The 16,609-nt window shown below is 37.9% G+C and overlaps 1 protein-coding gene across 3 annotated transcripts in view; it reads right to left on the reverse strand.

Moving 5' to 3' along the window:
• LOC110442425 (islet cell autoantigen 1-like) overlaps window positions 1–16,289 on the reverse strand; it is a 33,945-nt gene extending 17,656 nt beyond the window's left edge. Inside the window, exons 1-10 of one of the 3 annotated variants that reach the window (XM_021486023.1) lie at window positions 16,145–16,289; window positions 13,911–13,972; window positions 12,709–12,883; window positions 12,451–12,523; window positions 10,728–10,851; window positions 10,134–10,332; window positions 7,339–7,563; window positions 5,539–5,627; window positions 872–1,114; window positions 280–377 (exon numbers count right to left, since the gene is read on the reverse strand). In XM_021486023.1, coding sequence (XP_021341698.1) covers window positions 280–377; window positions 872–1,114; window positions 5,539–5,627; window positions 7,339–7,563; window positions 10,134–10,332; window positions 10,728–10,851; window positions 12,451–12,523; window positions 12,709–12,883; window positions 13,911–13,915 — 1,231 coding nt within the window. In that variant the 5' untranslated portion in view covers window positions 13,916–13,972; window positions 16,145–16,289. Of the gene's footprint in view, window positions 1–279; window positions 378–871; window positions 1,115–5,538; window positions 5,628–7,338; window positions 7,564–10,133; window positions 10,333–10,727; window positions 10,852–12,450; window positions 12,524–12,708; window positions 12,887–13,910; window positions 13,973–16,144 lie in introns of all 3 variants that reach the window. The other 2 variants (XM_021486021.1, XM_021486024.1) reach the window with 2 other exon arrangements.
• Between the last annotated feature and the right edge of the window lie 320 nt (window positions 16,290–16,609).

A 16,609-nucleotide genomic window follows, 5' to 3' on the forward strand; every position in this document is an offset into this window, starting at 1 on the left:
ATCAACATAATTTGGGAGTCCTGCCCTGTCACCCCCAACACAGAAAAATATGTGACTTATATAGACTAAGAAGTATATAAATATGGGGGGTATGTGATATGTATTCTATTTGTCACTGTATATATGTGATCATTATATTGCTAGTTAGGTATATGCAGCATATAGCCTGTCTGAATTTTATTTCGAAATATATTATTAAAACAATTTGATTAAAGGGAAATTGGGCAGCAGGCAAAGTCTAAACAAGCCCCCCCCCCCCAAAAAAAATTCTAAACTTACCTTCGACATTGTCTGACTCCCCCTCATACAGGTTCTGTAGACTACCAGTCTGTCGGTTTTCATCCTTTCCCACACTCTCATCCTCAAGTGACAACAACCTGTCAAAGTTATGTCTGTGTACTACATCATCAGTTTGCGTGTACTGACTTAACAGTTTGTGTATATTACATCCTTAGTATAAATCAATACTATTTCATGTTACGTACAACATATATATCAACAGTTTTCGTGTAATATATATACAATACTATCAATGTAAGATTATTATTGACAACGAAATTCCATCTATGAACCTGGGGGCCTTAAGTTTGGCAAACTTTAAGCTTTGGAATGTCATGCAGAATGAAAAACATCCAAAGGTCAATTTTTTTATAGTTACAAATGAAAAATGACCCCCCCCCCCCTCCCCTATATTTGCAGAACATTCACAGGTAAAGTAAGAAGAGGACAATCACAACTGTAACTGTATATATGTTTTACAAGTGACCTGCAGGCTTTCATTTTCTACATGTAACCACCTTGGTCAACATCCCAGTATCTTCTATATATCACTCTAGAATCAACTTGTAAGTTATGTCCATTTCGTATCTACCTGTCGCTATCTGAATCAACTTGTAAGTCTATGAGATTGTCTAGCTCCTGTATATCAGGAGCAAGACTCTTGTGGTTGGAGATATGGTGATTAGGGGCGGGTATTTTTGGTATTTCCTGAGCTGGTTTGGCCGGCGTGACATTGTCATCAGGATATTCCTGGCCTGTGTCATCGGTCAAACAGGACGGTTTTAGCACTGGACAATGGTCAGTTGACTCCTCTCCACTGTCTGGCTCTAAATCACTGATCAAAACAGCAAAAGCGCAGGCTAGTACAACACATTACAACATAAAACAATACTAGCTTATACAGCAGATCCTTGATAACCTAGCTACCAACATTGCTGGTCTGGCTGGCTTACCAGTGCATTTTTGTGAAAAGACTAATCAGTTTTTAATAAACCAACTGAATAGTGAGGCATTTTGATTATTGGTAGACGGATAGTGGGACAACTGGACTTATGAAGGCTAAATAGTAAAATAACCAGGGTATTGGTGACTTGATAGTGGGATAACTGGATAAATGGATACAGAGACTGGAGAGTAAAATAACCCGGGTATTAGTGACTTGACAGTGAGATAAAAAGGGCATTGGTGATTTGACAGTGGGAAAACCAAGGGTATTGGTGATTTGACAGTGGGAAAACCAAGGGTATTGGTGATTTGACAGTGGGACAACCAGGGCATTGGTGACTTGAAAGAGAGATAAACAGGGTATTGGTGACTTGATAGTGGGACAACCAGGGTATTGGTGACTTGAAAGTGAGATAAACAGGGTATTGGTGATTTGATAGTGAGACAACCAGAGTATACATTGGTGACTTGATAGTGGGACAACCAGGGTATTGGTGACTCGATAGTGAGACCACCAGGGTATTGGTGACTTGATAGTGAGACAACCAGAGTATACATTGGTGACTTGACAGTGGGACAACCAGGGTATTGGTGACCCGATAGTGAGACCACCAGGGTATTGTTGACTTGATAGTGAGACAACCAGATTATACATTGGTGACTTGATAGTGGGTCAACCAGGGTATTGGTGACTCGAGAGTGAGACCACCAGGGTATTGTTGACTTGATAGTGAGACAACCAGAGGATACATTGGTGACTTGATAGTGGGTCAACCAGGGTATTGGTGACTCGATAGTGATACCACCAGGGTATTGGTGACTTGATAGTGAGACGACCAAGGTATTGGTGATTTGATAGTGAGACGACCAATGTGTTGGTGATTTGATAGTGAGACGACCAAGGTATTGGTGATTTGATAGTGAGACGACCAAGGTATTGGTGATTTGATAGTGAGACGACCAAGGTATTGGTGACTTGATAGTGAGACAACCAGGGTATTGGTGACTTGATAGTGAGACAACCAGGGAATTGGTGACTTGATAGTGAGACAACCAGGGTATTGCTGACTTGATAGTGAGACAACCAGGGAATTGGTGACCTGATAGTGAGACAACCAGGGAATTGGTGACTTGATAGTGAGACAACCAGGGTATTGCTGACTTGATAGTGGGACAACCAGGGTATTTGTGACTTGATAGTGAGATGACCAAGGTATTGGTGATTTGATAGTGAGACTACCAGGGCATTGGTGACTTGACAGTGAGACAACCAGGATATTGGTGACATGATATTGAGACAACCAGGGTATTGCTGACTTGATAGTGGGACAACCAGGGAATTTGTGACTTGATAGTGAGATGACCAAGGTATTGGTGATATGATAGTGAGACTACCAGGGCATTGGTGACTTGACAGTGAGACAACCAGGAGATTGGTGACATGATAATGAGACAACCAGGGAATTGCTGACTTGATAATGAGCCAACCAGAGTATACATTGGTGACTTGATAGTGGGACAATCATGGTATGTATTGATGGTGAACTGACAGTGAGACAACCAGGGTATTGGTTACTTGATAGTGGAAAAACCAGGGTATTGGTTACTTGATAGTGGAAAAACCAGGGTATTGGTGACTTGATAGTGGAAAAAACCAGGGTATTGGTGACTTGATAGTGAGACAATCAGAGTATTTGTGACTTGATAGTGGAAAAACCAGGGTATTGGTGACTTGATTGTGGGACAACCAAGGTATTGATGACTTGATTGTGGGACAACCAAGGTGTTGCTGACTTGATAGTGGGATAATTGGATTATTGGTAGCTAGAGAGGGGGACAACTGGATTAGTGGTAGCTAAATAGGGGACAACTTGATTAGTGGTGGTTGGATAGTCAGACATTTGGATTAGTGGTGACTGGATAGTGGAACAAATGTATAAGTGGTGACTGGATAGTGGGACAACTGGATTAGTGGTGGCTAGATTAACAAGTCTGCTGTTCATATATATATATATACACCACACACAACAATAGTTATTGTTGTATGAGGCAAAAAATAACAACAGGTAGCACTACCAGACATGCAACACACAGACCATACAACATATTCAACAATAATTTATCTTAAATCAAAATTCTCATCGCAATCAGAATTACTTGCATATTCTACTTTGAGTTTCATAGCTGCATAAATAAGTACAATTATAATGATTACATGTTTCTTTCAAAATAAACATTTTATTACTTCAAGAGTTCCAGGTATTTTTTTATTCAATAAAAATTTCTGGGACCAATATTTTATTTTGATACAATTGAAATTTCATGTTACACCAAAATTCAGATTTTTTTAAATTTTCAACTAAAATCACGAGCATTGGACATTTAAATGAGACTGGGAAATCACCACAAAATATTGGAGATGTTCAAGACTTTCAGAATTTATGATATCTTAATTGAAACATTTTCCTTATTTAGACATCTAACAGGTTTGGTCAGTAGATTCCTTCTCAGCAATTCTTAAAACTTAATGCAAGTCTGAGAGCATTAACTTTCTTTTGCTTTGCAAGGTTCTAGAATATCTAGTAATAGCTAGTTATTTGGTTTAACATGTATTATAAAAAAAAAGATGCAAAAAACATCTTAAATCAACACATGTATAAATGTGTAACAAATTTGTTGTTGTTGATAATGTGATACATGTTTATTTTTTAACAGAGTTTACGACCTCACAACCGCCACAGGTCATATGAAGATACAGCGGCACTAGGCTAGCAACACAACTACAACAAACAGCATCAGCAAAAAAAATAACACTTCTATACATTACTTAGATTTTGTGTAATATTTACATCATGTAAAATGGTGTTATACTACTTGGATGCATTTTTACTGCATACAAATAATTTCTTCTAATTAACACATGTTTCGATGGAAATTTATGGAAATCTATGGAGGAATCACTAAACCCATTATCAACAATTATTTATTTAGCAGAGTACTTAACCCTTTCAACACTGTAGACCATAATGGACTCATCCAGATCAATGCATGGTAGAGTCTACTAAAGTTACATAGGGGTGAAAGGGTTAAGACCTAATGTATGCAGTCTGTATTGAGCAGAAGCAAATCAAATCTGTTCAGAGTAAGTACAAAGTTAAAGATCAGCTTGCAAAGGTCAGTTTACACAAAATTTAAGTAATGTACAGAATGTAATAGCTAGCTAGCATGACTAAACATCAGTTGTGAATTGTACAATAACACTGTACATCGGGAAATGTTTGCAAGTTGAACTTTCACCCTGTCTGCCATCTGTAATTTACGACAGCAAACTCACCATGCTAATTCCAGCTTACAGATTACATTTTTCACTGTGAATGGTGAAATTAATACAAAGAGAATATAAAGTTTACTGGTGAAGGGCGAATGTTTCACAAAGCAAAATGTTCCAAATATACAGTATACTTCATCTAGCAAAACAACAACAACAACAACACACTGCATTGGTCAAACCATCTTCGCTAGCCAAGTGTTCGCTTTGTATACACTCCACTTACCTTTGGCGGATATAGCCGTGTTTACCGAGCCTTCAAATTTTCGTGCGATGCCAAGCGCTTGCATCCAATGAAATCGCGTCTTACATATAGCGCTGTTGACGAAGGAAAACAGTAATGGCGACGCCCTGTACGGACACGTTGTTGTTTATGTCAGAGTGTTTTGCCCCCAAAAAATAGGGGCACATCTTTTGGGAGACTTGTGGAATGTTAAATCAGTTGGTGGAAATCTTTGACTACGTGCCACATATAAATGATGACCTGGGAAAATAACTGTGCTGCCGCCTTTGGTTCCATATTGCTCTGGCATTTATACTCCGCCTCGACATACACATGCTTATGTCAACACGCCGATGGAGTGTGTATGTAACGGGCATTCTGATTGGTTAAAAGTGTATTTGGAGAGGATTGATAACTCGGTATATCCGCTAGGTGGCAGTGAAGGGAATTATAAAAACACGGCTATATCCACCAAGGGTAAGTGGAGTGTATACGAAGCGAACACATGGCTAGCGAAGATGTGGTCAAACCTGTATACAAAGATCTCCCTTAACCAGCTTATATTAATTAATACCCCAGGATAAACTGAAGGCATTCTTTTTTAACTGTATTTCTGAGAAACGTAAACACGATGAGGGGCAATTGTTGTCACGTACATATCTTGATCGATGAGACATCTGCATGAATCATTTTACTTGTATAAAGATTGAAAAACACATTCAACCTGAAAATACTCCTGTTTATTTCTGCTCAGGCTACTTACGCTGTGGGGTCAAACTCCTCGTCTGTGTCACGCTCCGCAGGCTCGAGACGTGACGAATTCTCCAGTCGTTTACTTGGTTCAGCTAATTCCTAAAATGCCAACAAATGTAAGCAAATTAACAATGCAACCACACATTGCTTACTAGGAGATAAGGAGAAAAAAACATAAATCATGTTAAATAATACTTTTCAAACCACTGTTCAAACTTTATGGTTGACCAATATACAATCACCATAAAAAACACTGAAGGTCTATGGGAATTATTTAATTATTCCCCAAGATGTGAAAACAAGATTCCATGATAAGTATGGTAGTGAACAAATATGTGCTAAATTACTTTTCTTTCTGAATCTGTAGGTTTTTTGTACATAGAGTAACCTCCCCTTGATTAAGTTTTAGCTATAACAGTAACACTGTTGGGCAATGACACTTCCACTGACCAGGGGCCTGTTCGTTTATGCCGAACAACCGGTTTGTCCGTTTATAAACTTAATGCAACAATTTTGGGTATTAATCATTGCGGACCTGCAAATGTTTATGCAGGCCTTGCAAGGCTTTGTCAAAGCTCGCCTGGAAGCAGCATCAGATTACTAGGTCCGACCTTATTTAATAAACAAACAACTGTGGTCCGACCGGTTTAACCGTTTAAACGAAAACAGCCTAGGTTAATCAGTCAGTTAAAGCAAAACTACAACAAAGTCCAGGATTCGAATCTCGTTCTTGTCCCGCTGATTTTTTTTCAACCAAACACTACTGTTGATTAGTGTTGATGCTATCTCTGTTGTTTTCCATAAATATCCCGTAAGGATCTGGTTATCTTTTGAGAAATTATTTATCACAGCTATGGAAATGATGATACACTCGGTTTTCAGTGCATAGTTAAAATTGGCAGTGGAATAGGGATCCTCAATTTCAATTCATGTTACCAAATACTTATGATACAAGAAATATATACATGAACAAGTAAAATTTTATTAGTCAAAGTCTGGTCTATCATCTAACAGACCTAAGTCGCATTCGTTTTTAGCAATCTAAACGGTTGAACCGGTTGGACCAGAGTTGGTTATTTATGAAATAAGGTCAAACCTAGTAATCAGATGCTGCTTTCAGGCGAGCCTCGACAAAGCCTTACAAGGCCTGCATAAACATTTGCAGGTCCGCCAGGACTCATACCCAAAAATGTTACATTTATAAACAGACAAACCGGTTGAACCAGATATGCGAAAGGGGCCCTATTTTCTATGGTTTGTAAATTCTGAATTCGGAGACCGTAGCGATGCTTTTAATGACTATCCAGCTATCTATGTCTATCCCCCCTGTGTAACATAATGTCCTTGACCTGCCAACATGGTGACTCGGATTGGCAACCCTTGATATGAAATACATAGTGACCTTGACTATGCATCCTTGTGTCCTTGACCTGTCATATATATATACTGATTTATGAACTTTATGATGACCTTGAGGATTAGGTACCATCTTGCAAAGTACATGATCTGTGATAACGAATAGCACCTGGCTGGGAAATGATACGTGTATCAACAATTCCATTTGATATTTAAGGAAACTGGGAATTAGACATCATGGTAATAAGCGCTGTTAACATAAAATCTCATGATATAAAATAAATTAAATTACAAACAATATACATTTTGTATAGGAAGTAAAATTATATTTACAGAAAGCATGACATTATAATTAACCAAAATGTGACTTTAACCAAAATGTGACATTAACCAAATTTTGACATTAAGCAATGTAATAATTAGTGGAATCCAGTTTATGTAAATTACAACTCACCTTGATGATGCTAAATTCGTAGTGCTGATACCCCTTAAAACTCTCAGCGACGGCGGAGAGTGTGCGGGAGGTTTTCTCCCAGAAGTGGAGCAGCGTAGACTGATAGTTGGCCAAGACATGTGAGAACATGTTACATCGACTGGCTGCTAACAGGTCCACTTTCTGCATCACGTCCAACTTAAGCTTGTCAAACCGTGCCTTCGTCTTTCTCACTTGGCCCTGTACCTGTATAATAGAGATAAAAAACATTGATATTTCGGGGATACATTTTCCATCTGAAAATTTAAGTTTTCCCAGCACAAAATATTTTATTTCCCAAAATTTTGTAAATATCTCAACATTATATTCGGAGGCACGGTAGTCCAGTGGTAGGACACCGGGCTCTTGACCGAAGGGTTGCGGATTCCAGTCACGTCATGGCACTTTGTTTTATCTTTGAACAAGATACTTTACTCGGCTTGTTCCAGTCTACTCAGCTGTAAATGAGCACGTGGTTGGGCAGTGCTAGAATTGTTGAATGAGCTTTGAGCGCCGAAATGGCAGCATGGGCTGTATGGTCCCCAGGGAGTTGAGAAAGGTATTGACTGGTTGCAAAGGCCCTATAACCACGGATAATAATTTGTGAACCGCTTTTAGACGACCTACAAACTAGGTTGTGATATAGCTGTATATAAGAACCCCAATCGTTATTACTATTATGTATGTACATCAGGAATTCCTATCTTTCATCTCATTTTACTTGTGTGATGTCATAAAGGGACAACACTAAAATAATTTCATGAAATCGGGAAAATAGTGATGCCGCAGCGCAAAAATTGATAATGTGATGACAATTAATGCTAAAATAATGTATCAGTGTACAAGTCTGAACGACTGGGTTAATCTTTTCTTCACCGACGTTTGACGAAAAGGAGAATACTTAACCCTTTCATCCCTAGCTATGTATCTTTAGTAGACTCTACCAGGCATTGATCTGGATTTATCCATTATGGTTTACAGTGGTGAAAGGGTTAATCTCACTGAAAGATTTGTTTTTGTCTAAAAATCTTGAAAAAGTTGAAATTTTCAAAAATGGTAGCCAGTCATTTCAGTTTCTGATGGTTTCTAAGCTTATTTTGGCAGCTTGAATGAGAATAACAACCTGATTGGCAAATATATTACCACCGAAAAAACTGTCTGATAGATTGCATCAGATTACTTGTCATCATATGCAAATATTTACATTTGCATGGCATTGTCACTATATAGCTTCTTTGAAAGCTGTGTCGTTGATGGGACTTTAATTACCATGCATCACGAGACACAATTCTTAGCGTATTAATACAACAACATTGACCGGAACTACAATATCCAATATAAATAAACATGACGGCTGCTGAAATATCGCTGGGCATTGTGAGATTTGACAATGTCATTGTAAATTAATGTGCAAAAAATAAAAAATAAAATAAAAAACACTTTTATTACAACGAAAACAAGACCAAGGTCTGCAATATCGTACAAAATGCACATCAGTTGAAATCACCAATGCCGGCAATGGAAACAATTTTAACGCTCATGCAATTTATCAGAAATATCGTCTGTTACACTGCACTGATCAACAGGGGTTCGTTACAAATGTCTGAAATACACATATTCTATAGACCTACTGACACATATGTTTCAGACCTACTGATATGAGTCACAGCACACATAAACATTTCAGACATTTGTAACGAACCTGTGCTCCGTCGCAAGATCACTCACTTCAAACGCTATCAGTTTCACGCGTCTCGTATCCACGGTTCCTCAGTTTCTGACGACATGTCAAATAACGAGGCTGTTATAGAATCTACCGACTGTTGTCAGGTTCCCATACAATCAACAAATACATTCACGCCTGGATTCTTCACAAAATTAGCAAAGAGAAAAGTTTGAATTAACTTCCAAAAATAACTCCCTCGTGGAGGGCAAGGTCGGATTTACGGTGTTCACTGTATTTGTCCATGCGCGAAATTTGTTCCGGGGGAAAATCAAAACAATTTCAAATCTAACTTTCAGCTCAGAGTTCTATTGATAAACTTAAATCACCCTATAGACATATCATACGCAATTGTATTGATACTGAATTGTGGAATAAAATTGAAGTGTTTGTTAATATTTCAAAGTACTACTTTGTTTGCCAATCAGCACGCGACAATACGCTGTTCAAACTATTGAACGAAATTGTGTGGACTGTCGATAAGGCGGGCATTTTTTATTTTAAATATAAATTATAAGTTAAAAAAGAACATAAGAGGCAGAGAAAACGTAAATATAAGTATTGAACTGTTTTTGTATGGTATTAGCGCGCATTATGTTGTTTGCTCGCAAAGCTGTGTCATTCAAATAGATCATAAATACCATACAAAAACAGTTCAATGCTTAAATAAAGATCTTATTGTTATCCTGATACTCCTGATAGTTTGAAATATACACAGACCATTGTTAATCTTCAACTACACTAACAAACAAAAATCAATTTGATAGGGCGCTGCAAATGCTAACAGCCAATCACCGAAAGTGTTACAAAAACTACAGGCCATTGTTCTTATCCATGATATTCGAGTGGTTGATTCTAAATATTTTAACAATATTGACAAAAAGTCTGATAAACACACCTGCAGCACACATATTATCAGTCTGACAAACAATTCTAGGCATTTTTTTTCTTTTTTTTCTTTTTGGCAATCCATTTTTAAATTCTATTTGGCCTGCATGCATGGGAGGTCTATTGTTTCAATATACAGATAGATGGTTGATTAAGAAATTCTTACCTTCCTAAATTTTTCTAATTGCTTAAACGTATCTGGGTCAAGTTCCTCGGAAACTGCTTTCATCCACAAGAGGGCACCCCTATATTCTGTCCGTGCCCCCTCCATCCTATTTATTGTCATCAATGTATCGGAGATGGCACGGTAGCGGAAGGTTTCCACTTCCTGGTAAAGACGAACTAGTGGAACACGTAATGATAATCTGTGAAAGAAAATACATGTTTTACATCTGTAAAATATTGTAGCATTAATGATGTTGGCAGTTAACACTTGGATGCAACATTTATTTGAAATACAAACTAAATACAATTACATAAAGGATCAAGAAACTTTCAGGCCATTTTTACAGTTGTGTTTCAGCTCTTTTCCTTGATCAACAATAAGTTACTCAGTATTAAGGAAATAATCATCTGAATGGTGCATTATTCTGGGTTTTATTCTGGGTTTTTTTAACTGTATATTTTTTTTTTTTAAATTAAGACAATTTGCACAATATTTTATTCCCCAGTGACATTTCCAAAAATAAGAAAAACATCTATTCCTCGGATTTCAATGGACACTGAAATTTTAGAATATTGAGTCACATATGCATCCCACCTTTGTTGAGCAGCAAAACTCTGAGATTTGCCGACAGCTGCCATCATTTTGCCAGCCCTCGTTTTGTCAATGTTACTCTGCGACTTTAAGAATCTCCCCATAGAATTCTCGTCCTGTGACAGAGCTGAAAACCAAATTAAAAGATATTTAAGCAATCATGGCAACATATTCTGATAAAAAAAAAATCACCCTTTTTTGGCGCTGCCTCTCAGCACCTAGAGAGACACCCCTTAATCTATACAAAATTTGATTTCCTAGTCCCAATGGCACTTTATACCAATTTTGGTCTATAAACTGTTCCCGAAGTGTAGTATTTTGAAGATTTAAATGATAAATTCTCTTTGTTCTGCCCTGCCCCAAGGGGAGCTACAATCTTTCTTTACATGACTTGTGTATTTGGGTATAGAGTTACCTCAATCGTTTTATAACACTGCGACTTAGTCCGCAGCATCAGGGCCAGATTTCTGGACTAATCTGGTAGCGTAAGTTTTGTAGTAGGATGAAGAACAGTGACAAATATAGTGCCGTCGCTTGGGTTCAAACCCACGACCCTTAGCTTTCCAGCCTGATGCTCTGATACCACTTAGCTAAAGGGAAATTCCCTACAGCTGATGCTTGTAAGGCAACCTTATCAATGCACATCCTATACAGTATTTGTCTCTTCATGTCCAGAAAACACATAGTACATAATGTATATATGGTTAAAGGGTGGAGATATAAACTGTTTCCAGGTGATAATTCCAGGACTAGTCCCAAAGACCAGCAGGACCTCAGAGGTACAAGCATAAGCATGTTTGTCTCTTTATTCCTTAATTGTGTATACGGTAAAGGATGGTGATATCAAACATTTCAATTTTGTGACCCAGGAACTTAGACCCAAAGAGTTGGGCTGAGTCCAACCCCAAGGCTAGTCCTGATATTATGATTCTGTTCAAATCATCTGCCCATCAATTATAATAGGAACATGTATTTTCCCCACAATCACTATAGGTTTCCTCACTCCCCATTCATTGGGGTTAACCTATTAGGAGTTGGTAAACATTTTTGATTACACACTAGTGGGTAATACGGTAACACCCTGGATGTGATTTCATTGGTCAATTTATTACTTATGACATCACGTAACAATGCTTTGCGACATCATCTTCCAAATTGACGTCACGATTCACGGCAATGCTCTCCCCAATCGGAAGCCGACAAGGTGTATTTTCAAGGGAAACAGTATATGGTTTTCCAGATAAAATATGAATGGTATGGGAGAAAAAGGACCCCAAACTCGTGATAGTAGGTTATCACATTTATCTTACTCTCGTTAGTTAATTTTCAAATTGCAAAACACACTCTGTAAACCTAGTGTCTTTATACAATTTGAAAATTAACTAACTCGAGTTAGATAAACATGATAACCAACCATCACCCATTGAGGGACCTCCATATAATGTCGGGATCGCCACCATTTCCAAATTGAAGCAAAATACCCTAGGGTGGGGCCGACCTGGACCACTGAGCCAATCTTAGTAGCATGACTGTGTTTGTCTTTTCATGCTAGTAAAAAGAAGAAAAAATGTTGGAACTCGATCATTAATTTCCAATTTGTGACTCAAGATCCACTCTTGAATATTCTTATATTCCAATTTCTTATAAGGGAGATAACTTAACACAGATTGCTGGTACAATATGTAAGATAGCACATACTTTAAATAGATATACAGCTTTCACCTACCACAAAGTCGGTCCTGGTACTTCTCTATCACATGCAAAAGTTCCATGGAGGATTTTTGTATGGCTCTAAACACCTACAATGTACAAAGCAGAAAATATAACAATTATCAATTTTTTTATTTCAACATTGTTATATTTCACAATTGAACATTTTGAATAAAATCATGAAACACAAACAATAATATCATAATCATCACCTTCACATATTTTGCTCTGATAAAAATTAAAACAATAAGAAATATATTTTTTGCGCCCATACCTCCAGTTTGGAGTCCAGCTGTGCATCAGAAGCGACTACATGTTCATCTTCCTTTTTGCCCAGTTTCTGTATGACCGCTTGTTTCGTCGTCCAGAATGTCTCCTTCATCTTGTGTAGTGTGGATGTCTCAGTTCTTTCCACGTGTCTATCATAGTTGGAGCCAGAGTAGCCATGCCTACTGCGAAGAAATTAGCCTGGTTATACTTGAGATATAATACAAAATGTCTGTTGAAAATTGAAAATACCGAAGGGTAATAGCAATTCTGAAATTGTTTCATTATTACACTTTTATGAAATACTATATATATACGGTAACAAGGAAGGATAGAAATATCCCATACTTTGGTAAGTAAGTTGGGTTCAAGCCTTAGTTTTGCCCCCAATTCTGTACCCTAACTTCCCTAAGGTGGGCCATTTCTATTCTATACATGGTAGAGTCATACAGTATTACACAGAGATATTTTACTGACACAGGGAAGTAACTGTTCTGTATTTCACTTTGTTTCACGTTTAGTTATGAGCGTGCATGGACAACAACACATGGTACAGCAGAATCTGGCTTATAGATGAAATTATTCCAACCTTGTGTTTACATGTTTAGACTCAAAGGGGATCTTGAGGCGTTATCAGAACCAACAAATCAGTTATTTATGACACCATCGATATATAGTGACATTGGTGACGTCATCATATGTACACAGAATAATCGTTTAATGTAAACATAAGCATATATTAGGCAAAAAGAAACATTAAAACAGCTTTTGTAGTACATCATTAGAAGCTCGACGCCAAATTTGTTTATCACACTTTGTAAAGCACATTTAACTTATAAAAGCAATGCAATGAATCTCCAGTGAATCCCAATTCTGAATGAAGAGTGGGGGGAGGTCATAATGAGGGGTTGTTTTATCTTAGCGGAGGTTTACTGTACATGTAATTCTATGTGCTATAGAGGAAATGATGTAAATACGAAAGTACAGTATTTAGTGTCTATTATTTTGTGTAATTTGAACAAGGCTAACAATATTTTTCATGTTTCATTTATAATATGACCAGAAATTAACCGTAACTATATGTACATTTGCATGAAACACTGTACTTTCTGATTTTCAGCATTTCAGTATCCCTTAAACTTGAAGGCAGATTTTGTACTTAACAACATTTTTAATATTTTAAAACTGGAATTTAAGTTTTGTACTTACGACATTTTGGAACACTTTAAGCTTCCTCCTTGTGAGCAATGTGTTGATGGATAAGTTTCTTACTGCAACAGAAAACAGACTATGAAATCAAACAAAAGTAATTATATCATACTCAATTAAAAAATAAATAATAATGACACTTAAATGTTTTTCCTGATCACTCGGTAGATATTACGACTGATAATCTGGATCTGTGCTTTAAACATACACATAGTGGATACACAAAATGACTTTTGTGGGACCTGGCCTGGTGACTAGCTTATAGCTAGGTAGCTCATTTGGTTAGAGCATCCGTTAAATAGTTCAGATGTCCTAGTGTTTGAATCCCAGTCTGCACTTTCCTTCTCCTATTACAATGCCGAACGGTACCTTTGACCAGCCATTATTTCTAGTATTGTGTGTGCATGTATGCTTGTCAAAGCGATCCTAATATAAACCTGTGTTGTGAATGATGTTGTTTTCGGAGGTAACGACATTTGTTTATCAAAACAGGACTGTGTCTGCAGGTGACCACTAGTACAGTGTTCATGACAAACTCTCATGTCTCATGGCATTGACTTAATTTTGGTTTGGATTGGGTTTGTTTGTGTTTTACATCCTATTAACAGCTAAGGTCATTTAAGGACGTGCCAGGTTTTGGTGATGGAGGAAAGCCAGAGTTCCTGGAGAAAAACCACCAGGATACAGCCAGTACCTGTTGACTACCCCACGTAGGTCTCGAATCCGTGACCCATTGGTGGAGGGCTAGAGGTAGCAGAATGTCAGACGCCTTAACCACTTGGCCACCGCAGCCCCAATTGACTTATTTTGTTTTCCAATGACTATGTATACAATGCGTAGTCCTTTAGGAGCAACCAGTTTCCTTGCTAGATACAAACAAGAATTAAGCAGCAGAAATCTCCTGATATTTATTCCATGATTGGTTTGGTTTAGTATTGTTTAACGTCCTATCAACAGCTATGGTCATTTAAGGACGGCATCCCATGTGTGCAAGATGCATTCATGTAGCGTATGCATACATGTGTGTTTTGGGAGGCTGCAATATGTTCGTGTTTGTCTCCTTGTGATAGCGCGGAAGCCAATTAATTTGGGATCTTTTTTTTCCCCTCCTATCTAAACAACTTTCTTCTTCCTAAAGTCTCCTTTGACAATGCCTCACATTTGGCCTTTAGCATTCGCTCCTGTGAGGAAGGCTTTGGGTTTTGTTCCCTGGCCCTGGTAAAAATGGTAGTTTCTACTCCTGCTTAATGCTCAGCAATTTAGGAGTGGGATGACTGGTTTGCCCGTTATCAGTATAATGTGACCGAGTGGGGTGTCCTGCTGGGTGTCTTCAGCAGTATGTTTCAGTGAGGTAGCACTATAAAGTCGGCATCAGTTTCGCGCTATCACAAGGAGACAAACACGAACATAGCGCAGCCTCCCTAAACACACACACTACACGCATGCATCTTGCACACAGGGGAGGCCGTTCTTAAATGACCATAGCTGTTGATAGGACATTAAACAATACTAAACCAATTCCCTCCTTTAACAAAGTCTTCAACCCCGTAGACACACAAGACCCTACATCACTCTCTGTGGTAGTATATTTTGTTGCCAAATGAAATAGGAAAGGAAAAGTGCATGGCCAGACCAGGGACCCTCCAAACTGACAGATAACAACATTGAGCTACCTGGTCGCCGGTGATTAACTCAGTCCAGTTCCACTATGATTAAGCCAATCCAGTTCCACTACAAAACTAATATCAATTGAATTATGTGGAACTAATGACACTTTTTGCTCCAAAAGTTTAGAAAAAGTTACGTGTTTTTATTTCACTTCAATTCCCATTTCAACTGTAAAAATGTTACCGTAAACAGTATTTTTTACCGAAATGGAGGATTATTACGAGTATGAGGAGTTGTGCCCTAACAGTAGACAGGTAGATGCAGCATCCCAAATCTATTCTCTAGTATGGCCGGGGGATTCAATATTTCCAATGGAATACCAACATACAGCATAAAACACAAATTGAGCAAGACCCGTGTCCTGGAAAAGCATACTTGGTCTTCATAGATTAACAACAGCAAAAAGAAACGTCGAGCATATACCGGGGAAAGAAGAGAGAGAGGGGGGGTTTACAACAGTGAATTACAACGTCAACGAAAGACGCGTTTGCTAACACGGTTTTAGTTCCACACTACAGTAAACAAATTTTGGTTGTTATCTGAAACAGCACAAGAGCATTTTGTACCTTTTTCTGTGTTTAAAATTACAGTTGTTGAAGAGTACTCAAACAGCTTGACAGGGACACTTTAGTCATTACATATGCAGTCATCATCTGCAGTCTGCCATGTTTACATCGAAAATCAATACGGGATATGACGGAAATAGCCGAACAAAAAGGGGGCATAACTCTGAAGTTCCGAATCCGGTCCGAACACGGGTCACTGGAATGGGTTTCTTGTTTCTTCAATTGATTCTCAAAATGTATTTCTGAACATATGTTGATTAGAAACCGAGTAAAATAACAAAGCGTTTTGTCTGATCCTCTTTTGTTTAAAAGTATTTTATCTTCGGATATATTGTTGAATGGATGCGATAAATACGACTGGAATTTGCCACTGGAAATAAGTGTCATTTTCAGCAATCCGGATTAAAATTATATCTTCACATACACGATACAAGATATAAGAAGCTTTATTTAGTGTCGTATATG

This window comes from Mizuhopecten yessoensis, unplaced genomic scaffold, assembly GCF_002113885.1.
Source record: "Mizuhopecten yessoensis strain PY_sf001 unplaced genomic scaffold, ASM211388v2 scaffold716263, whole genome shotgun sequence".
Taxonomy (NCBI): domain Eukaryota; kingdom Metazoa; phylum Mollusca; class Bivalvia; order Pectinida; family Pectinidae; genus Mizuhopecten; species Mizuhopecten yessoensis.